At 31.7% G+C, this 24,792-nt stretch overlaps 1 protein-coding gene across 1 annotated transcript in view; it reads right to left on the bottom strand.

Annotated features, from left to right (window-relative positions):
• ctrip (E3 ubiquitin-protein ligase ctrip) overlaps positions 1-21,889 on the bottom strand; it is a gene marked incomplete in the record, with an annotated part of 83,261 nt that extends 61,372 nt beyond the window's left edge. The window contains 7 exon segments of the mRNA XM_067050484.1: positions 290-393; positions 6,759-6,876; positions 9,112-9,181; positions 9,268-9,310; positions 11,724-11,849; positions 21,004-21,127; positions 21,725-21,889. Coding sequence (XP_066906585.1) covers positions 290-393; positions 6,759-6,876; positions 9,112-9,181; positions 9,268-9,310; positions 11,724-11,849; positions 21,004-21,077 — 535 coding nt within the window.
• Positions 21,890-24,792: the final 2,903 nt, after the last annotated feature.

Genomic DNA, 24,792 nt, shown 5'->3' with positions numbered 1-24,792 from the left:
ATAGTTATACTATTATATAATGTATAATGGTTATACAAATATTATCAGTTATTATTTATGTATAGAACCCAAATAACCTTAATGTTTTGCCCCTTTAACAGCAAAACAACCAAACATCACTTTTTTATTTAAAAAAAGGTTTGAATATAATAAATATGATTAAAATATAAGAATATATTGGAGATCATAGGTAGATAAGCTCTAGAAATAAAGAAATATTAATTGAAATAATCTATTGATCTTCTTATAGTTCATAATCTTTAATTATATGCGATTATTAAATTCTTACCGCTTAGTGATGAATCACGTTTCAGACTGCCTTTTCTTAAATTTTTCTCACTATATCTTCCACTAGATGTAGATTCTGCTTGATTCAAATTAAGCAATGGCTCACTAAACAAAGTAAGAGATAATATTTAACAACAATAATTTAAAGAAATAACATTATTAACAATAGCTGTATTATTACATATACATACTAGTACAATAACAATATTAAAGCATCTTATTTACACTAATTGATGAAGCATAAAAGTTTGTGTGTTTAAAGACCAATGAAGCTTGAATTTTTAATAGTGGTTCTTACAATAGTGGTTCTTTATATTTAATATTTAATAGTGGTTCTTGTACAATAAGGGCAATTTTGGAAAAAAATAAATAATTTTCTTAGTTTAAAAAAAATGTTTTTTTTTCCAAGTAAGTGTACACTGGAACATTATGTAGCTACTGTTTTAAAGGATATTTAATTATCTACAAGACAAAATCGGGCTTATATTAGTAAAGATACAAAATCATTGACTTCAGTTTCAAGATTATTTTTAAAATATTCTATGCAACTCCCCATCGAAACTTGTTCATAACTCTTTCTATAAATATATTGGTATATCCATATATGATACATAAGTATGGATATGTAATGAGAGGCTTTTTTAACTTAAAGTAGGTTCTTTTTTCGGCAAACCAACGGAGCCACCGGGCCTAGGCAGAGACCCGATCGGCAAAACATTAAAAGTAATGTACAGACATAAGTAGATAAAAGAGGTTCTCAGGCACCTCTGGGTACGGGCGACCGCGTAGGCAGAGGTAAACAGCTAAACAGCCCTTATCTCAACCTCTAAAAACCTCGGGGAAAATACAGCAAGCTCTGTCAAAGAAGAAAGCCGCCTTAATTTAAACATGAAATGGAGGAAAAAGACCGACTTTCGTCGAAGGTCATTGGACCTTCCCACCTCCTCTGAAGGGTAGGCAAAAGAGTAGGAACACATGAAGAGCCAATCAAAAGAACGGACATCGAAAAGGGGAGGAGTTAGAAGTAGAGGGGAGAGGGGAACAAAAAAGGGGCAGGAGAAACAGTGGACACTGGAAGACCATCAGGAGTCGGAGGAAGACCGTTGGGAGAGAGTTGAAGACAGCCCTTAAGGAGGACAGTCCTGGAAGAGGAGAGTTTGAAGGAAAAGAGAGAGCGCTGACCAGTTGGAGACCAGAGGAGGAAGTCATCCCTCGCAGGGATTCAGCAATGGCCGCCAGGAGGCTGCGGAGCAGAGCGAATATGGATGCTCCACCGCGACAGCTGCCAAGCCGACTGACGTACCAAAACAAGTAAGACCTTTTCCGTTGTAATTTGAATGGCAATAATAGAATTAATAACTTAGATTCAGTATAAATACCAAAGATCCCAACTGGTACTTCTCAATTCATAATATAATAATTAAAGTATAAGGAAACAGATCTACCATGCTCTCTCGTTATATTATTCTTGCTAATGTATATGTTAACGCCATAATATATAATTACCTTGTAAATAGTATTTGAGTTTTATTAGTTTAATTTAGTTACATATTTTTATTTGTATTGTTTTTTGCCTTGGATTAAATATTTATTGGTAAATGTAACATTATTTAGTCCTCCAGGCCTTGGATTAAACATTTATTGGTGTATAACATTATTTGGTCCACCGGTCCTGGGATTGAACATTTATTGGTAAATATAACATAATTTTGGTCATCCGGATCTTGGATTAATCATTTATTGTTAAATGTGTTCATAATTTAGGTCCTCCTAGGATATAGACATTTATTTGAAATTTTGTTCATTATAATTTTATTGTTTATATTGATAGTTGTTTTAAGCTAAGTTATGGGGCCCAAAGTGGATAAAAATAGAATTCAGTTGTCTGAGCTTGAAGATGAGTTAGAGGATTTAGGTCAGGACATAAAAGATACTAGGAATATTGGGTTTTCCTACTCAGAAAATCCTGAAAAAATGAATTTATTTAAAGCTCGATTATCTAGGTTAGATAGCACTTATGATAAATTTCAGGGGAGTCTTAAAGAAGCAAAATCTTTAGCAAAAATTTTGGAAGACGAATCTATCTCGCGATTTGACCATTTTCGATCCAAGACTAGAAATCTGTATTACGAGGCTTTGTCCTTTGGGATAGCTGGGGAAACAACCGCTGCCAGTCAATCAGTGATCAAAAATAGTAATCAGTTGGAATTTGAACCGCGCATTAAATTACCGACCATAAATCTACCCACATACCATGGAAAAATTTCTGATTGGGTTTCGTTCAAAGACACTTTTATTTCATTAACTCAGGCTCGCTTTAAAGGGTACAGCACTACAATCTATAGCGGCTATTCTGACAACTTCTGATGGTTATGAACAAGCCTGGGCAGCTCTGGTACAGAAGTATGACAATAAACGAATTCACGCCACTAATTATTTGATTAATATTTTCGGGTTCAAACCTATAACGAAATCTGAATCCTGATCATTAGAACATTTTGCTGAGGTCGTGTTAGAGAGTGCGACAGCTTTTAGAAATATGAATCTTATGGGCCCTTCCGGATTCATATTATTAACGTTCTGTCTGAGATAATTAGATGTCAAATCATGTGGGCGTTTTGAAAGTGAATTTGGTTCTGTAGCGGACATACCAACCTTTGAAGATTTTTTCAATTTTATCCAACGTCAATCCATACAATTGCAAACCGACAACCTAACTTCGAATTTTGGTTTAAATGTGCAACATCCACCACCCCACAGGTTTCAAAATATTACGAAAAGGGTCTTAATGTCCACTGAAGTGTACATAACACATAATAGTTGTCCTTTGTGCCGAGAAAGACACCGCTTGTATAGGTCCCCACGGTTTCGCTCAATGGAACCTAAACAACGGTTTGATAAAATTTGACCGCTAAATTTATGTTATAACTGTTTAATGCCCAGTCATTACGCCAATAGATGCTCTAGCTCTAGAGCTTGTAATCAATGTAAAAGGTGACATCATTCATTGTTGTATTTTTAAAAATCTACTTACAGGCGGCGAATGACAGGGATAGTAAAGTTCCTAACATTTCTTCTTTCTCCCAGAATAATTATGTATTAGAGTCAGATCCTTCCTCAGAAAATATGCCAGGTTCTGACAACATAATTAGGGACTTAAAGGGTTCAGTTTTGTCATCCCTATCCGAGTCCAGTGTCTCAGTCCTATTAGGTACCACAATAACTAGAATTGAGGACCGTAATGGGCAATACTTGCCTATAAGAATTTTGATTGACTGTGGATCACAGCAATCGTTTATAACCTCAGCCTGCGCCCAAAGTTTAGGTTTAAAGTGGAGTGTTAACCAGCAGCCTTTGCATGGTTTCGGAGATAACCAATAAAAGGTGGGAATTTTCAGTCGCGTTGCACCTTAGTGCCCCAGCACTCATTCCATCCTCGTCTTAAAACAAATGCTGTGATCATTCCAAAGATAACTGATAAGATACCATCTTGTCCAATTCCTAATGTGATGCACAAACATTTTCTACAGTATGATTTGGCTGATAAAACATTTGGGAAACCAGGTCCCATTGATTTTTAATTGGGTGCCGATTTATTCGGACAAATTCTATTGAGCGAGTATATAAGTCAGGAGGGTTACCCCGATGCTCTCAAAACAATATTTGGTTGGGTAATCATAGGGTCTTTAACTCAATACATGGATTCAAAGGAGAAAAATGTTTCACTAATAACCTCCTGTCAATTACCACTTGCAAATGAGCTCAATGACTCAATAGAGAAATTTTGGGAGATTGAAACAGTTCCAGAAGTTGTGAAAATTGATCCACAAAATGTCATAGCCGAAGAACACTTTCGTACAACCCATTCAAGGGATGCAAATGGCCGATATATTGTCCGGTTACCTTTTAAAGATTCAATTCCTCCGAATATTGGCAGTTATTACAATCCCGCCTTGAATCGTTTTCTAAAATTACAGCATCGTTTAAATAAATCACTGGAACTGAAAGAAAGTTATTGCAATATAATTAAGGAGTATTTGGAAGCCAATCATGTTTCACCAGCCATTGCTCCATCTAGATATTTACTTCCACACCATTGTGTAATTAAAGACAATTCACATATTAAAATTCGAATAGTCTTTGATGCTTTATATTCTGCTGAACTTAGTTCCTTGAATGACCATTTTGTGATAGGTGCTTAGCTCCTTAGCTGCAATTAGATATAAGGCATGTACTGCTTAGTACAAGCCTATACTAAAGTATATGCTTATACTAAGCATATCCTTGAATGACCATCTCGTGATAGGTCCTAAGCTGCAATTAGATATAAGGCATGTACTGCTTAATTTTCGTCGATACCCATATGTCATGGCATCAGATATATGCCAAATGTACCTTCAAATACTTATGCACCCAGATGATGTACCCTTTCAACATTTTTTATTCCGATTTGATGCATCTGAACCAATTATGGAATATCAATTAAACCGTGTTACTTTTGGGTTGTCTTGTTCACCATTCTTAGTAATAAGGGTAATTTATCAGTTGATACTTGATAAAGGATCCTCCTATCCAAAACCATCTGTTGTCCTGATAAATAACATATACATGGATAATATCCTAACTGGAGCGAATACTTTTGATGAAGACCTAGAACTTCAGAAAGAGTTGATTGAATTACTCAAATGGGGTGGGTCCACTTTGAAAAAATAGACGAGTAACACTCCAGACCTATTAATTTCATTCAGTTACAGTCAACAAGACGATTACAAATTTTTGGAGCGAAATAAACAACGGGACAAAGAATTGGGAATACCATGGGATCCTGGAATACAGTGGGACTACCTAACATATATCCAAAATTTAAATTAGTTTTGTCCAAAAGTGGATCATTTTTCTGTTTGTCGAAGTTGTAATCCCCTTTGGTATCTTACATCGGTCAATTTAAGGCAAACTCTTAGTTGCAACAACTATGAAGAGGACTTGTTAAGTGGGTGTTTCACCTGTAATAGCTAAAGGTTATAGGGAATCCTTCAATTCTCTTTTACTAGTACACTAAACTTGAATACCCTGGTACGTGTTTTCTCGAAAACACATCCATCTAGCAATATTGGGATTCGCTTATGGATCAGGAATCGGATATGTAACCACAATCTATTAAAGATTTCAGTATGAAAAGAGCTTATAGAAACAGATTTAGTAATAGTTACAATAATTCGATTATGATCATGATCATCAAAGACAATACCCATCCTAATAAGTGGGGTTGTGTGCTGCCCTCTTGCTAGCACAAACTAGGTAATTTGTTTTTAAGAAAATGGAAACTTAAAACGTCCCTATATCCGGACAGCAAGGGACTCTCAGGGTGGGCGGTCCCTGGCCCTTCAATTCATTTAGAGCTTATCTAAATAATAGTTTATTGAATGAATCAAATGTTTCTCTATTGTAATAGACATTCTGAGAGAATTTTAGAAATCTTTCCTGGATTTATTAGTAAAGTAAGGGTAATCAAAAAACAGCAAAGGGGATTTTGTTCGACCTGTCGCAAAATTGGCCCCATTGCTTTCCTCAGAGTAGTCAATGCAGAAAACTGTTAATTAGACGTTAAATTTTTGTCCCAAGACAAAAATTGGTGGGCGGTATGTTAACGCCATAATATATAATTACCTTGTAAATAGTATTTGAGTTTTATTAGTTTAATTTAGTTACATATATTTTTATTTGTATTGTTTTATTCAGATTTAGTTATTTGAAAAAAAAACAAATATGTATTTATATCTGTTTGTAATAATGAGTAATAGAGACAGTTGCTAGGGGCTGATGATTGTTGCTAAGGCGTCACCCTAGACAGTTGACTGGACTACTTTTACAAACCTTTCCTTTCTTCTGCAATTTTACAAATAGAAATTACTCGTATCAGTTTTTTCAGAACTATTTTTCATAAATATCGCAAGATTATAAGTTTACCATGTCAAGTAAACTGGGTAGAGGGAAAACTATCCACTCTCAAACAAAAAACATAATGATGATTGTATTTAAATTCATGAAAACAGAGGCTGAGAGTGGTCCAATCCATGTTTCCCCTGATGTGAAAAAGCCAAAAATGACTACATTTATCTTAAGTTAATCCCATTCTAGGACCAAATATACTGCATTTTAAAACATTAAAATTAAGAAAATTGTTCCTCTAACTTTTTTAAAACAGATTTAAACTTAAAAAGAGGGTGCCCAAATTCCCTTCCCTACAGGTAAATTCATCTTAGACAAACTGTACACAGCAGAAGTCTGACAATTGAGATAAACTATTGATACATCAAATTTTTCAATTATCAATCAATATTTTTCTTGTAGGCAGGTGGAAGCACAAAACAAAAAATATTACAATTTTAACATATGATAATATTACAATTTTAACATATGATAATAAAAACTAATAAACTAAAATTAAACTTAAAAAATAATAGATTTACCCTGAAGCTTTTTTATCCGATTTCTGAGACACTCTACCAACTTTCTCAAGGTTAGCAATTGATGCGAAAGATTTTGTTTTTATCCTTGGACTCTTGCTACGTAATATAACTGGATTTCCTAAAAAAAAAAAATTAGTTAATTAAAATATAAAAAGAACATCATAATCAACAATTAATCTTTTTACCATTATAATTATTTTTTTTAAAAGAGTTACCAAAAATTCAAAACAAAATATATAACTATAATTATAAATACAAATATATTGTAACAAGGTTATCTCCTTGGGGAGAGAACCCATGGGAGAATAACCCATGGGGAGAATGGAAAAATAACCCATCGATTTGATCATTGTAGGCATTATGTACTACAATGAAAAATATTTTTCTTTGTTTTTAGTTCATTGCATTTTTTCCTCTTGGCCTGGGTATCAAGCAATAATATATATACATAAAAGATGGACCTGCATAATGAATGCCTTACGGACTATGGTAGTGCCAGCTTATCTTTTGAAGGTTATTACAAACCACTTTACGGACAGTGTTCTGTTTTAAACATTGGCCCAAGAAGATACAGGACTGGTTTTGTTCCACAGGGCTCTGTATTAGAGCCTCTTCAGAGGAACATCATGTACAACAGAATTTGTAAGTTAAGTTGTAACAATGCTATAGCGAGGCACAGTTGTGGGCTTCACAGATGACGTTGTGGTAGTGGCGGTGGGGAAGTACGTAGAAGAGGTAACTCTCACTGCCAACCAGGCTGTTGTTGCAATCTGAGGTTGGCTGTGTTCAATAGTCCGACAATTTTCAGATCATAAGCGAAGAGCTCCTTGTCATTAGCAGGAAGCAAACTGAGATCATCACTATCACAGTAGGCAGGTACAAGATTCATTCTCAGCCATGCTTAAAATACTTGTCAGTAATGATCAATTTACCTTTCCGATCTAATGTTCCCACGGTGTTCATCAGGGCCAAATCTGCTAGAATAGCATCCTTACTGTCACGTCTTATGCTGAAAATTGGAGGTCATAGAGTCACAGAAGGCTTATTGCTAAGGTCATCTCCTCAATTTTCTTGTACAGAGCTCCAATCAGGAAAGATGCAATGTTTATGACATTATAAGGAGACAGGTGGTTTTTGTTTATCACAGAATTTTATTAAGGACAGTAAATGTGTTACAAACTGTTCTATGAAGCGGTGTGCGTTCCAGCCAGAATGCAACCACTTGAACTTCTTGTTGAAGAAAGCAGGCATTATGGACGACATTTTTATGTTTTTTTAAGAGAAAAAGAGTGTGAATTTACTATAACCTAGTGGCAACAACATTGATTAACTGTGGATTCCGGAATTGATACCCAATACATGGTCAGGTTGGTTTTTATGTCACTCAACTGTTGAGTCGACACTGATGCTTCAGAGCCAACCACTACTAGTTTAAATTAGACAACACTGTAGAATGCCCTGCAGTCGAGGAAACAGTGGAGCATGTGTTCTTTGGTTGCATGCTCTTTGAAGAGGAAAGAGGTGAATTGGAGAGACCTTGTGGAGTGAACATCACACCAGAAAACTTGGTTAGCAATATATACTCAGACCAACATTTGGCACCAGTGAAAGAATAGGCCACAGTTGTCCCTAAGAGGTTGAGAAGGCTCGAAGAGCTGTCTAAAGGCTGAAAGAAACTAGAATCATCATATGACTGACTAAAGTCGGACACTTATGCGGAGAAGATAAGTGTGAGGCGGCATTCAGCCATTGCCACCACAAAGTAATGCCTAATGGCAATCCCATGAAGGAATGCTATAGGAAGGTGGTTTTAGTAGGTAAAAATTCCACAAATGGATAGATACGGGCCTATCTGTGTCTTTTGAAGCTTTCCACTAACCCTCATATAAACAAACATAAAAAACACACACACAGCATCTTGCGAGACTTGGTTATTTGGACTCAAGGGTTTCAAAACATGGATTTTCATAAAAAACTCAACTTCAAAATTGCAATCCTTTCCCTTATTATAAATTCCATATATAGCTAAGTCAAAATAAAAAATATATAGTCCAGGTGCAGTCAAATAAAACTCAAATAGTGATAAATTATTTGAGTTTTATTTGACCGTACCCAGACCATCATCCATTTATTATTACATACCGTCAATCAACGATCTTCCAAAAAATATTTTGTTACTATATAACCAATTGACCAACTAAAATCTCCTTCTACATTATGACTTTTTTTTTTTTATACATCATTTGACCACTATTGGTAGGATTAGGTATATATGACATAACAGTAGGTTTAATATTTAACTTGTGACAAGATAAAGGATAATTTTTTTTTTTTGTTTAAAAATTAAACATACCTAATGATAAATCAGAATTTGAGGATTTCTGTAATGCTTGTTCACTGGATGTGCTTTTTCTAGCAGTTAACTGAAAGATCAAAAAAATTATTTTAAAAATATACAAAAGGTAATGGTAAAAATTAAAAAGCAGAAAATTAAAAAACTATTACTTACTCCCGATAAACTCTTTTTCTTTTGACCTGAGCTAACAGTGTTGCTGAAAAAAAATATATTTAAAAAATTAATACGGAAGATTAATAGTTGACCATATATAATAGATAGGCTAAATGAGAACAAGATACAAACATTGTAAAATAGGATAAAACAATATTTGTACATTAATCTCATTTAGCCCTGATGAAGCTCTGTAAAGAGAAGCAAATCATTGAGTAATAGTAGTTTTTTAACTATTTGGTACCTTTCTGAACCACCATTTGGACTAACCTCCTACAAATTAAAAAACTAACTATATCAAATAAAATATAATTTAGTAAGCAGTTTTTTACAAGCTTAAAGGTTGATTTTTCAGTATTACCATCAAGTTAGAGCTAATCTCCAGGCAGAAACCAGAAAAAACAATGAATTAAAATTTTTAACATTAATCAACATAATCATAAGAAAGTTAATCCGATCTTGAAAGCTAAACTTACACAGGAAAAAGTTTTACAGGGCAAAATATGTTTTTGTCAATTCTGAATATTGTACCAACTCATTCCCACTATGTAATAACATTAATCATGAATCATCACAATAACACATCGAGGCATATACTTTCTTAATCATAATAAACAAAATAATGATAGATGAAATGAAATAATACATAAATATCAACAAAGTAAGTGGTAGATGATAAAAATTAATGGAAATAATACAACACAATCTATTAATTTTACTTTTGTTCTATAATATCTATCAGATATTTGTTAATTTATTCACCCAAACAAATACTGTCTATAAATTATCTTTGTTCTGTGTTAAATAAAAAATAAATCACCATAAGCTAATTGACAAGATTTGAAACAAAGTATTTAAACCAAATCAATAGAATTTTAAAGTATACAATCTAAAAGAGTTAATTAATGAATCTGAAGGTAGGGGAAATTCTTTAATCAATTAAAGAACACGAAGAGCACAAATATTTATCTGTTGGCAGTTCTAAAGCAAGGCCAACAGAGCACAAATGTGTTGATGCAGCACAAGCACCTTTTGATTTGTGCCTGAAAATCAACACTCAACGGGGTAGCCAAAAATTCCAGCCAACTTGTCCCAGGCCAATACAAATAATTCATCTACATGCTTGCACAGGTGCGAATTTACCTTAGGTAAAGTTGTAGAGGCACCTTTCAAAAATAATTCATAACTCCGAACAATATCAGCATAACTGAGAATTTCAATCATTAAATAAAAGATGTTTCATGAAGTTAAGCCCCTTTCACTATCATGTATAAAATGAATGGACAGTTACCAAGTCAAAGGCGTTATCTTCTCATTTATTTTAATTCTACTATTAGTAACAAATACATCAATGACCTCACTGTAACATTGTCTACCAAGATATACCTGACCATTTAATTGTCAGATAATTTTTTTTAATGTTAGAATTATGAAAAATGTTAGTTTTAAAATAATTTTTGTCACCAAATCAGGAAATATTCATCGATCAAAACTAACCTGCATGATTACAAGGCAAATATTAAACTTTGAGCTTATTTTAAATGAAACTAACAATAAATAAGATTTTATCTCCACCTTATTAATAAATAATATCACAATTATTACTCTAGATAACTAAGGACATTTCTATCAAGTGTCAATATATTCACTTTAGGAAATTTATTATTAAAAATTGATATGGGAGCATCTCATGTGAACAAGTAAATTATTTCATTGAAAATGTTGATCAATGACACCTATTTGACAAGAGAAAAACAAAAAAAATTGAAATTAACTAAATAAGTTTTAGTTCTAATTTTCTCCAGAAATATACAAAAAAAATCAAGCTGTTTTCATTTCTTTTTTTTTTACAATTACATGAAAACCATGCATTTTTCAGTAATATAAACTTATACTAAACTAAGCAAGAGTAAATTTCTTACTTATTCTATAATTTATTTCTCTACAATTTTGATTTTGATTAGCTGTTCTTTTTTAATTTAGTATAAAATAATGTATAAGAACAACAAATAGTTTTCAAGTTATTAGCAAAATAATAAAAAGAATATTTAATTATTTTTTTTATAAACTTCTGAAAAAAAATTTAAGGTTACTAAATTTAAATAAGTAATCAACACCATAAAACACAAAAATGATCAAATTTTCAGGTGTTCTCCAATACTTTTTAACAAGATACCTTCAGGGTCTTCATTGAACTACCAGTTCTAAACAATGCCACAGACAAAAAACATTATAGAATTAAATGAAATATGATAGAGCTTCTTAAAATTTGTTTAATCCTAGATTTTAAATTCAACTTCTTCAGATATCAATACTTGGGGGAAAATATTTTGGTTTTCTCTCCATGTTTTCTAAATGCTTAGTGATATACTCTATACTATTTTTTAAAACTGTAAGCTAATAAAAGTAGCAAAATAAAACAAATAGTAATAGAAAATGTAGTAATTTAAATATACCTTGAAGCAGATGGTAGAGGAGGTTCTTGTATTAAACGAAGCTTTTTATTGTCACTATTAGAAGAATCGCCAACAGTTGTACTTCGTCTCTTCCTTCCCCTACCCGCTTTCAACCCACGCCCAACACTGAAAGTAAATCATAAATTCCAACTATTGAATGAAATCAAAAGGCTATTTCAGAAATATATCCAAAAGATAAATACTTAATTTCCTCTTGGTAAAATATATATATAAAACAGTCCAGAAACCAGGTCTGGATTAAAAAAATAAAATAAATTGAAACCTGATGAAATCATAAATCATAAACAAGGCTCAGATTTTTATGCAATAAAAAAAACTAGAATATGCCATATAAAATGCAATAAAAACCTGTGAAATATGCAGTAAAAAATATAAAATATACTAACAAATTTTTAAAAAAATTTTCCATGAACTATAAGGTTCAACCCAAGATTTTAACTTCAAATTAAATGACGTACTTATTTTTGACATTTTAAAAATAAGAAATATTACCACTCTAAGCAAAAGTACGCAACAAACTAAAAGGATTGCACAAAATATGCAATCACATAAAAAAGCAGACCTTGATCATAAGTTCATAAGAAAATCTTGAAATTGCTAAACTTTTATTGAAAGGAATAATGTTGATAAAATTATTAGCCATCTACATTTTTAAAAATGAATTAATATAAATTAAACCTTAAAATTTTATTTTAAATCAGACATAAAAAATGGTTTCAGTCAAGAAGTGATTAGGAATTATAGGATTACTAATAACAAATCATAAACAAAGGAAATACAAACAATTCATGATAATTACCTTAAATGATATAAGTTACTTTTTAAAAATCCAAGAATAAATGATGTAGGTATAAAATAAATCAAAGTAATAAATCCAAATAAATTTGATCCAATGACTTAACAATTCTTTAGCACCAATCAGAAAAACACATTTTAAAGTTTCATATTTTAAAGACATTTTCTAAACACAAAAACTAGCAGATCCATTAATCTCAATATTCATTCATAGTATTTACTAGCTCGTACCGAGTAGCTATCTACCTAAATATACCTCATACTCAGCTACCACCTAAATACAGTTAGGATAAAAGTAGTGTGATATAGCTTTTAACATTCTCAAACCATAATTACCACAATAATGGTTAGTGACACTATAAAATGTCAAAAAATAAATGGGTTATCTCCACTATCAAAAACTATTCTGTAATCTTCACTATCACATATCCACTGATAAAATACTTACTTTACTTACATAATTTTGAATATATTTAGCATCTCCATTCAGCAATAACCCCTGCTTGATAAAGCTCTAACAAAATGATAAATATTGAATAGTTTAACACATCGGCACACACATAACCGAAATGAGCAAAAGCCAACTGCTGCGATAAAGTTATAACTTATATTGTACATTAAGTTGTATTAAAAAAGCAACAATCTTTAATTATGCTAAATAGTGTGGTTGAAAACATCATACATAACATTCAGAATAAAACAGCTAACATCAGTTCACTTCACTAGATAAAAATTTACATGATTAGAACTAGTCCAGCTATACAAGAGTATTGTATATTGGAAGCCAAAAATTAACATGTGCCTTGCAAACAACCCTTTTATTAATTAATAAATAAGAAAACCATAGATGAATAGACAGAATAAACAAAAGCACTAGAGAGGTACCTAGAACACATAGGTACCAATGTTTCAAGATAAACAGTAGTGGAAAACGAAAATTAAGGTCCAAAAATTGTTCATCTCTGGCAACAGGTGGCTATAAAATTTGTAAAAACATCAACATTCATGGAACTACATTTTCGAATATATGAAAAAATAATACTTTTTTAGAAGGGGTGAAAGACATAAAAACCTACCAATATGCCAACTAATACCAACCACTTAAGGGAGCAATTCCTGCGAAAATCCAAATAACAGATGGCTTTTATACAGGTAAATTATACTCATAATTTAAATAACTGTGTTGCTACTATACTGGAACACCCCTAAATATACCCATAGTGGTCCGGAGGTGAACTAATATGAGAAGGTTATTAGAAATATTTTGTTTTTGTTTTCAAATGATGAGCTTTTGTTTATGTTAATAACTTTGTCAAGATTCTTTCAATTACTTCTAGTAGTTCACTATTAGATTAATTAAAACTGTGGAAAGGGACTTTTATTCTATTTCTTTTCTATTGCTTTTAGGTAAGTAGAATAGTGTTTCTACTTTGATGTATTTTACTTAGTACTTCTGTCATAGCTCTGTAACCTTTTATTTATAATAAACTATTGTTTTAGCAATCGCCTACTGTCTACATTCTTCAGAATTACAAATAGAATAGTCTTCTCAACTATGGCTTCAAGTAAGAAACTATGTGTCCATATTGTCAAGAAAGGAGAAGGAAAGTATGAGTTAACTGCTTTGTCCATGGAAAAGATTGTAAGATTCGGCTTACCAGACCAATTGAAAGATTTGGACTTGCACAAAGAATTATTAACAATTAAATCGATTGTAAGTAATAAAAATTCTATTAATAAAGTGGGAGGTTACAGAAAAGTTGCTGAGCCTTTTAAACCAGAATTGCTACAGAAATATTTAGATGATTTAGATTAGAATTATAGATCATTATTTAGAAGAATATAATGTAAATGGAGCTAATGTCATCAATATTGATTTAGAAGAAACTAAAACAGCCAATGAAGTTTTTTTTAGTAAACAGATTAAGGAGTTAGAGGATCGCATTTCAATAACATATGAAGTAACTTTAAGTGAAATAGATAAAAAATTTGTTTAGTAATTATAATAGAAAAACAAGAAGCTGTAAATTGGATTATCTCTTTTGAGAAAGAATGTATCAGGTTTAAAAAACTTTATTGTTCCACCAGAGTAGAAGCCTTAAAATTGTTCATAGATGGTAATGTAAAAGAATAGTACAGCTCAAGTTTAATTAAGTTACTGTTTGTTTATAGGGAAATCTGGAAAAGATCATTTTTATTGGTTTATAAGAAGCAATTTGCACAGCATTCAATTACTTGATTGATTTTGTACTCAAGAAAGAACTTTTACTTATGGAAGCAGACAAAGATATGGCCGAAATGTCTATAATATCTCAGATAGTACATGGTTTACCATTAGATGTTCAGGATAGGCTTTTGATAGAGATGAGATTATGACCGTAGATGATCTCTTGAGAGAACTAAAAAAATTCAGTGATTCTTACGTGATACAAAAAGAGTCTGAAGAAAAGCAATAGGCGGTGGTGAAAAATACTGATATAGTAAAGGAAAAAAAACAGAAAAACTAGATGGTTTCGATAACCATAACCATATCCATGCATCATATGCCAGGGACTTGGTTTCAAGAATCCTTTTATCCTACTTCAGTATGCAGAAATAAACCAATACAACATAAAAATGCAATTAATTTGACAGAAATGGATGACGGTCCTAAGACTAGGGGGATTTTTTGGGGATAGAAAAGGAAAATGGAAGGAGCTCAAAAAACTAAACAGCCCAGAAAATCTCACACTGTTTACATTAATCCTGATTTCCAGTGGTGGACAGAAATACTGTTCATTGGTTAGTGAAAAACTTATTCGTTTATTGAAATCAAATTGCATTTCGATGGAAGTATGTTGAGACCTACTTGAAATTTTGCAAGAGCCGGGCTAGTCTTCATTTAAAAATAGGAAAAGTAGAGGATACACTTAATCTATATGTTGTTAAAAACAGTGATTTTAATTATGATTTATTGTTTGGATTAGATGCTATAAAAAAGTTTAAACTTATACAAGATGAAAATTTATGAATTAGACAAAAATAAAGGATAACATAATTGAAGTTAACAACATGACTATTGAAGAAGGTCCATTGAAGATTAAAACTAGAGAATAAAACCACATTAAAGGCTCTAAAAAATGATAAGGATTCCTCCAAAATAAATTTAGAGTATTTGGATGAGAATAAGAAGTGAGACGTTATGAAACTATTAAGTAAAAATGATAGATGTTTTGTCTCTGATAAGTTTGATATAGGTATAGTTGAAGTTGGCAAAGCTCACATTAAACTAAAGGAAGACAGATAAATTTTGTACAGAGCGATCAGCTCCATTAAATAATTTATTGAAAAAGAATGAACAATTTATATGGTCGAATGAATGTGAATCTTGTTTTCAAGACATAAAAAGATATCTTTGTACAGCATCAGTCTTAGCAATTTATGACCATAATAAAGACATAGTTATTGAAGTTGATGCAAGCCATTCAGGTCTAGGTGCAGTTCTGAAGCAACCACAATCACATGGTATTGACTCCATCCTGTCGGTCGTTTTTCTGATAAATTGACACCTGGTCCTATGAAGAAAGAGATAATGTATTTAGAACGCCTAGCAATAAAAGAAGCAATTGTTTATTGGCAACATCATCTTATAGCTAAGGCTCTTATTGTGACATCGGATCATAAGCCACTTGTCAATCTAAAATGTAAATCAAGAACAGATAAAGCGTTGGGTGACTTGATGTTGCATTTATCTCAGTACAACTTCAAAATCATATATAAGGAAGGCAAGGACAACATAGAAGCTGATGCTCCATCCAGAAACCCAGTTCTAGGAAGCTTTGAAGATGAAGATGACTGTTTGAAGGTGATTAATATGATTCAACTAAATGGCATAATAAATGATGAGGCAACAATCACAGATGAGATAGAAGCTTCGAAGATGTTTAAAGATGACAAGATTAGCTTCAAGATGCTGAACAACAGGAAGCAAATTTATGTCAGAGTGATTAGGAATCAACTTGATAAAATTCACCAATTCTATGGGCATATTGGTATCAGCCAGATAGCTGGTATATTAAGACCCTTCTACTATTTTCAAAATATGGACACACTTATTAATCAGTTTTGTAAAGTTTGTGAAGTATGTGTTAAAAATAAATCTAGAACTGGAAGAGCGATAGATAGGATTACTGTCTAAGTTAATATGATGGTGAGTATAGATGGTTCTAAGTCAAATATAGTGCTGACAAGTATTATCAAAAAATTTGAACTACTGAAGGTCTCATTTAAACAATACAAAATAAGGAATCAAGGTCAAGGTCTTTATCAAGAAAATATCATAACTATTAAAGGGGATAAGAACTAGCAATCAACAAACGTGTAACAGTAAAACAACCTTCGCTCTTCAACTTCTCTCATCATAACAAGTCAGTCAAATTTTATTCCTTTCAGAAATTAAGAAAAACATTAGCAAAACACGACTATCAAGATTGTACTGTATAGGCAAAATATAATTTTAATTGCCATATATATACAAACAATATCACTAACTCAAAATTTCATTCGTCGGACGTTTAACTGGTTGGACTTGCAACACCCTAAAGTGCAGCCAGTCTCAAGGATCAAACAAACCAAAAGACAAAATAGAAATATTACCAGTTACACATGCTACTGAAAAACACTGACCTGGGAACGAAATGGTGAAGGGGTCACTGATATCAAGCTGTCTAAGTTAAGTATAGATTTTAAAGTTATTACCTTCATAAGGATTATTTTCTTTTTGTAGAAGAAAAAATACTGCTGAATGCATTAAATATTAAAAATCATTTTCAGGTAATTTTGTTACCCACATCCACTATGTAGAGGGTTCCTTGAAAAGAGGTTTCAAACTCATTGTTCTCATAACAGTGATTGGTCCTCATTAAAAGGTTTTACTGCACCAGTAAATTAACAAAAGTAAAATATCTAATTTGTCAACTTACTTTTATTCACCGTAACTGGTGGAACTTTTAATAGATAAAATGTTTTTTGTCTCACTGATAATAAAGATCCAAAAAAGTAAAACATGATCTCTCAAATGAGCCTCTAATATTAATAGGAATATATAACCTTCAAGTTATAATAAAGGGTTTACAAATTTCACATAGAATCTGCTAAAATTATAGATTTCATAAATTTGATTGAAAAGTTCAACATAATAGATCGATTTCATTAATTACTTTTTTGATTTGTTGGGAATGAAATCACCAACCTAAAAACCTCTGCAGCCAAAAAAAAATTGAACTAGGCACCAAAAACGTTTAATTTTGTTCATAACTTGTTTTCTACCAGAGAAATCAGGGATTTCAGTTGCTTTAAATTTAATTAAACATTAAATGGCGACATGGAACATTTTATAAAAAACAGCAAGTAAATCAGTTTAGTATTCTAAAAGTTTATAGTGACAAAGATTCGAACCATTCCCTTTTATATTTATAGATAGATAAGGTGATAAAAAGAGATAGAGTTGTTATTGTAACTTTCTAAGAATGCACAGAAAATAAAAACAGAAGCTAACTTTATTATATCATTGATAATACTGGTCCGATAGGGAGATTTTTTCTTTCTGATAATTTGACTATCTATCATATTCTCATATATACCCTATATAAACTAAGAATACTCCTTATATCCATACCTTAAAACCGTTCTTCAATATAAGCACAATATTGAAAAAATTCAGACTGACAAACCTATCTAAGTGCGGTTAAAGTTTTTTGTGAGAGATAAAAAATTGATATCCATTTTTGGATGAATAAATGAAAACTAAAATTGATGGTGATTGACAATCACTATTCACCTTAGATTTCTTTTGAAAAATCAAAAGACAATAAATAACAATAACTTCAATAGGACACAACTAATTTACACCAAACTTAGGAGTGATTAAGGACTCTAAAAATGCACTAGACGGCACAAAGCAGTCTAAATAAACAAATTAGAACCGGAAAATATAAAATAAAACGTTTGTAAGTTTTTCTTTATTTGAAACAACTATCCTGACCTTATAAGGACATTAAATTTAAATTTAGGTAGGTTAAATCTTTATTAATGTAGGTTATAAAGAGCGGACATTTAGCTTTCTGACGGTTGTATTAACATAGGAATTGGATAAAATATCGGGGAGTTATGAACAATGGACACCGGGAAAAAACAAAACTCCAACAAATAAATCAAGTTGAAAATGGTACTTAAGGGTTTTAGACAACGCTAAAAATGAATATAATCTCCTTTTTCCTTAAAAAAAAAAATATTGCTACTCAAAAGAAGAAAAAATATATACTTTTTGAGCAATGCACCAAAAACATTTAATTTTGCTCCTAACTTTTTTTTACAGGAGAATTCGGAGATTTCAGTAGCTTTAAACCTTTCCATGGTGACAAGGAACATTTAGAAAAAAAAAACACCATCTAAATTGATACAAAAGTGAAAAGCCTATAGTGGACAAAAAGATTTGAACCATTCGTTTTTATAGATACAGATTAGTGATTAAAATTTTGGCACAAATTTTTTTTTTAATTTCTAATCTATTTAAAGAAAAGTATTCGAATTTCCAAATGCCAATAAAATACTAGAAATAATTAATAAGTATCATTCCAAAGTTTCTAAATTAAAATTTATTTAGTTTTTAATTTTTTTTTTTAAATAATGATTTCAATATCCAATAGCATTTGTAAAAATTATTCTAGAATTTTTACAAAAAAACAGTTCATCAATAAACCAAAATAAACACTACAAAAATCAAATATTAGTTTTGATTTACTTGTTATCATGACACAACAGTATGGTAAAGACTGCCAACAACATAACATTCCTTAAAACCAGGGGTACATTGTACATTGCTACAATTTGAGGGAATGGGAGCTAAAACCTAAAATTTCCAATTTTGACTAGATTTTTAAATAATATAATGAAATATTTTATTTATTTTGTGGATTTGAACCTTTTACTTATCTACTGTGAAGTAGGTAATAATTTGACAATGATAATTTTGATTATTAATCAAACACAACATTATATCAATAGAATACCAAATTTCTTAACTTAACAGCAATCAGTATTAGTTTTAAATTTTAACAAGTCTAAGTGTAAAACATTTTACCCCAATTGACGCAGTTTAAATAGCTTCTATTTTAATAGCAAATCCAAATTTCCCATCTTATATGGTTTTAAAATTATTGGTATGGTGGCACCACTCACTCTATCCCTCCCATATCAGCATCTCTAGTCCCAACTCTCAACTAAGCAACACACATCTCTTAAGTTTCAAAGAAAATGGTTCAGTAGATTACAAAAAATCTGTCCTTAGAATATTGTCAACAAAACAATATTTTTTTAAAGAAAGGTTTTTCAAACTAAAGAAAACCTAAGAGGTATAAATTCTAATACTTTTTATGCCTTAAGTAAGTTAAGAAATGAAAGCCACAGGGATTTAACTGATTTTTAAAGTAAAGTATGTCCAATGAAAATAGAAGAGATGGATAGATGTGTGTTCCCGAGAGCAGTAATGTAAATAAGGAATAGAACTGGTTGATAACAGAAGAGTTTAGAGACACAATGATTTTATAAAGGAACTCTTTAAGTGGTAATAATTATGTTAGTTAACTACATAGCTTGATAAGTAACAATTCAAAAATCAAATAACAATATAAAAAATCAATAACCAAAAGTTTATAAATAAGAATATTAGATTGTGAACTTATATAATACACCAAGATATTGTGCTTTCTTTTAATTAGATTTAACTACTCCTAAGACTTAATGTTCCAGAAGTGAATACAAGACTTTAAAGCTCTATGTGAACAAGAGCAATACAAAGAATGTAACTTAGGTTCAGCAAAGTAGTAATATCATTAGGTAACAATAGGATAATTCATCAGTAGATATCAGAAAATATTAAGTTCAATTAGATCAAGATTTATAAACAAGAAAAATAATAAAAAATCTCATAATAGAAATGGAACTGACATTGCTTCTACTTATCTTAATAGGAAAAACTAAAACACTGTCTCAGAAACTAATAAACTAACAAAAAGTCATAGATAGTAAGGTTAACATGACTATTTGACAAATTATAAGACTCATTTAGATTTATGTAGTTTTTTTAATCATCCATCAGTAACAAAAGCTTTAAAATACCATTTTGTTCAAGATGTAATTACCTACAACATACTTAAAAGTTGGTAACAACTTTCCTTTGTTACTTTCAAGCATTGGAACCATACATAAATAAATAGTAAAAAAAATAATATTTAAGTAAAATTAAGTTCAATCATTTAAACTATATACCACCCTTCTTCCTTCATAAAGTCAAAATAAAGCCACGGAAAATTTAAAAAATAGTGAAAACAACTTTGTCCTAACAAACATGCATCTTAATGTCAAAGATTTAAAATATTCTTATAATCAATACAAAGTAAAATAGAGAAACAAAATTTAAAATTACCTGTCGGTGGGCGTGCTATCAGGGGTTGGGTGATTGAGGTTATGCGGACCCCCTTGTCTACCCTGTTCTGCCATAGACCTCGCACTCCCACCAGTAAGGCATGCCACGACCCAATCTCTTGAAACTGAAACAAACAAAAATTTATATCAGAGGGGAATATTAAGGAGTTTGACATGCTATGACAAACCAGAAAACATAAATAAAAAATTAAGTAAAGTTATGCAAGAGGTACAGGGTATGTTCATCAACACCATCGGTATTAATCAGAAATACTTTGTTAATACATTTGATTCCATTTCTATTAATTGCCATATAAAACAATAACACATTTAAATATTCCAAATTGGAATAAACTCAGAAAGTAATTAACAATGATTACTGAAAAAGTTAAATAGCAAGCTTAATAAAGAAAAAAAATTATTATCACCAACTTATCATAAAAATATATCTTATTCAAATAAACATAGTTTACTATCAAAGATAAACTAAATAAACTATTAGACAAAAAATAAGATTCTCTAAAACAATTTGTTTTCAGTTCAATAACAAAGGAATCAACTTTATATCACTAAGTGCAAGTAATAAAAGAATACAAATGATACAGGACTTGTGATATAATAACTTTGAGTGATATGGTGATTTAAGTTGGCAAGAATTAAAAATAATTAATAATTTGTTGTATTTAATTTACAAGAAATACTAGGAAAAATATAAAACTAACCGTGTTCCCAGCCAAAAGCAAGAGGCTCAAATGGCAACCTGTACAACACTTAAAAAGGATAAACAGACAACATTGGAACTGAAAAAAATACAGAGACAATACTAAACGATTCGACTTGGAAACAAACATTAACAGTTGTTCATCTGAGCAGCCATTAATGTTATAGTCAATCAGCAGTGTTGCCACTAGCATAAACGTTTTAATAATAAAAACCCTTGATCCAAATCCTTTTACTTTTTTTTCTTACTGAAAATTAAATACCAGATTTTGAACTCTATAACATTTAAGATAACTTAAATTATTCTTAAAATCACCAATTAATGATGGGAAGCTGAATAAATGGTTCATACTAAGCCTGACTCAATTTTGTTTGTTTGAGAGAGACAGAGAGTCGAACATTTTATGTTATTTAACTAAAGAGCCGTTTTTTAAACAATAGGCTCACCAAGGAAATATGCTAAAAACTACACCAACTTGTCTTGAAGTGAATATTCAACTTCCCTCAAACTTAGGACCGAATAGGAATGAGGCTTTTGAAATATAGGTGAGTGAAGGGAATCACATCTGAGTCATTTTCCATTTTTTTTGAAAAATAGCTCAAATTACTATGTCAATACAAGGCTTTTTAACCAGCTGAATGAAAATCATTATATTTTTCTGCTATTATCTTTGTTGAGATCATCAATTTCTATTCACTTTGAGGTTTTAATTTTCAGGGCCCATGCCTCACTAGCATAGGTATCTGTTGGGTAAATAATAGTCTTGTAAACTATTACCTTAGAGCTCCAAGAAAGATCTTTGAACTTCAAAACTTTATGCACTGCAAAAAAGCAGCGATTTCTTGTTGCTATTCTGGTCTCTATCTCCTTACGTAGTTCATTATTTTCGGTGACTAGTGCTCCAATATATTTAAAAGCCCTACAAACTGGGAAGTTATGACCATTGATATTAATTGTATGCGGAGGCATCGGTGTAGGGTTCTGGGTACTCTTCTTGTATTCAGTCTTTTTCCCATTGATCTGGAGACCTCTTCTATTTGCATCTTGCTCGAACTCCTCCAACGCTCCAGTAAGCGCCGGTAGCATTCTGGCTACCAGATGGATATAATCAGCATAGGCCAATACCTGTGTGTATCTGTTATATATAGTGCCTCCAGAATTGGTTCTTATATCTCGTACTGCTCCCTCTATGGAAAAACTAAAGAGAGTTTCTGACAAAGGATCTCCTTGCCTAAGACCATTATTGGCTGATAACCCCTGTCCCTGGATGTGATTTGATGTTGCAGTCCTCATTGAACCACTATCAGAACATATATTTCTGTATTATTCACTGCGACAATACTTTCCAGTACTAATTTTCCAAATGAGCCTTTCAGATGACAGATTAACTTACACCAACTTCAACAGTTTTCAGATAATTACATTTTGAAAATCCACCATTTAAGTCTTGTCAGACTATTTCAAAGAAGATAAAATCTACTTTATTCTTATCTTATGACATTAAAGACCATTCAATTTTACTTGATACTTCCCTTGAGAATCTCTGTAAAAAAATTATTCATTTGTCACTTCCTAGCTTAATAATCATTGTTCAGGCTAGGGAGAGACCAATGTGGTATTTCAGAGACCAATACTTAATTTTCATACAATATTCACAATTAGGATTGCTATTATGGTTACCGGAAATATCTAGACTAACCGAAAGGAATATCCGGCGGAAAATAATATTATGATGGTATAATATATCTAAGATGAGTTTGCCTGTGGGGAAAGAGGAGAGGGGAGTGATGTGCACTGGCAAACGTTCTCACGCCAACTCTCCCACTCTTCTATTTTATCTCCAATCAGTCGACTGGACTTCCTTATCTTCCATTTCCTGAATGTTGTAAAATGAAAATTAAAAAAATAAATAATATAAAATAAATATTGAAGGAAAATTGTAATAATAATAAAAAAAAAAACCAAAACGATATCTGTTCATAAAAACTCTTTCTTTTTTTTTTTTTTGTAGACTTCCCTGTAGGAGGGGTTTGTTATGATAAAGAAGGGAGGTGGAGCTGGAGAAGGGTGCTCCCTTCTCTTCTGGGAAACTCATTTTAGACGTACTATACACGAATGCTGAGGCTAAGGGGCTTTTATAATTTGGCTATTTATCCAAAAGTATTTGGCTGACTATAACCTTCCGCGAGGAAGGAATTTCTAGAAGACTCACTACAAACTAGAACTCACTGGGCTTCCGAAATTAATGACTGGACGCAGGAAAAAATTCCCAGGTGGAATTTTGCGATTGAATTAATTAAAGTGTATCATTCGTGCTGGAGAAGGTTCTTCGGCCAGAAATACTATCAATGTCACCAGGTATGGTAATCGAGTGGAACCACTGGTTTAAAGCACTACAAAATTTTATATTACCTCCCAATGTAATCATAGATTCAGGTTTCTCTTCAGGCTTTCATACGCCGAGCAAAGAATTGTGGTTTTAAGGCAGTCATAGCTAGGTCAACAAGGACAAATACATCAGGGACTCATTCGTAGATGCTTTGATCTCGTCACAAATTCGTCAAAGAATATCAGAAAACAACACTCTTACTCTTATTCTTACTGAGGTTTATCAGCAGGTAGTTTTACCAAGAAACCACACAAAAAGAATGCTAATTGATTATTCGCAAACTATCAATAAATTTGCCAATTTAAACGCCTTTCCCTTACCATGAATAGAAGATCTAGTAAACCAGGTGGCTAACAATTCTAATAGCTCATTAGACCTTATATTACTAATTCCAATTCCAATAAAGGGCCGCCAATATACTTCGTTCAAAGCATGTGAAGGCCTTTAGCAGTTTACCCGAATTCCTTTTGTAGTCACTAATCGGGTTCCGGTCTCCCAAAGAGCGATTTCATCTACCTCACCAACTAAGAAAGTAAAATCTAAAAGGAGTCTAAGTTTACTTAGACAACATAACGGTGTGTCAAGACGGAAAAGGAATATGATCAAAATTTAAAAGATTTCATGAATGCTGCATCAAAATATCATCTGACACTAGACCTGGATAAGTGCTTCTTTTTCTA

Source organism: Halyomorpha halys, unplaced genomic scaffold (assembly GCF_000696795.3).
Source record: "Halyomorpha halys isolate HHAL.00 unplaced genomic scaffold, Hhal_1.1 Scaffold541.1, whole genome shotgun sequence".
In the NCBI taxonomy this organism is placed as follows: Eukaryota; Metazoa; Arthropoda; class Insecta; order Hemiptera; family Pentatomidae; genus Halyomorpha; species Halyomorpha halys.
This window is presented reverse-complemented; position numbering and strand designations above follow the sequence as displayed.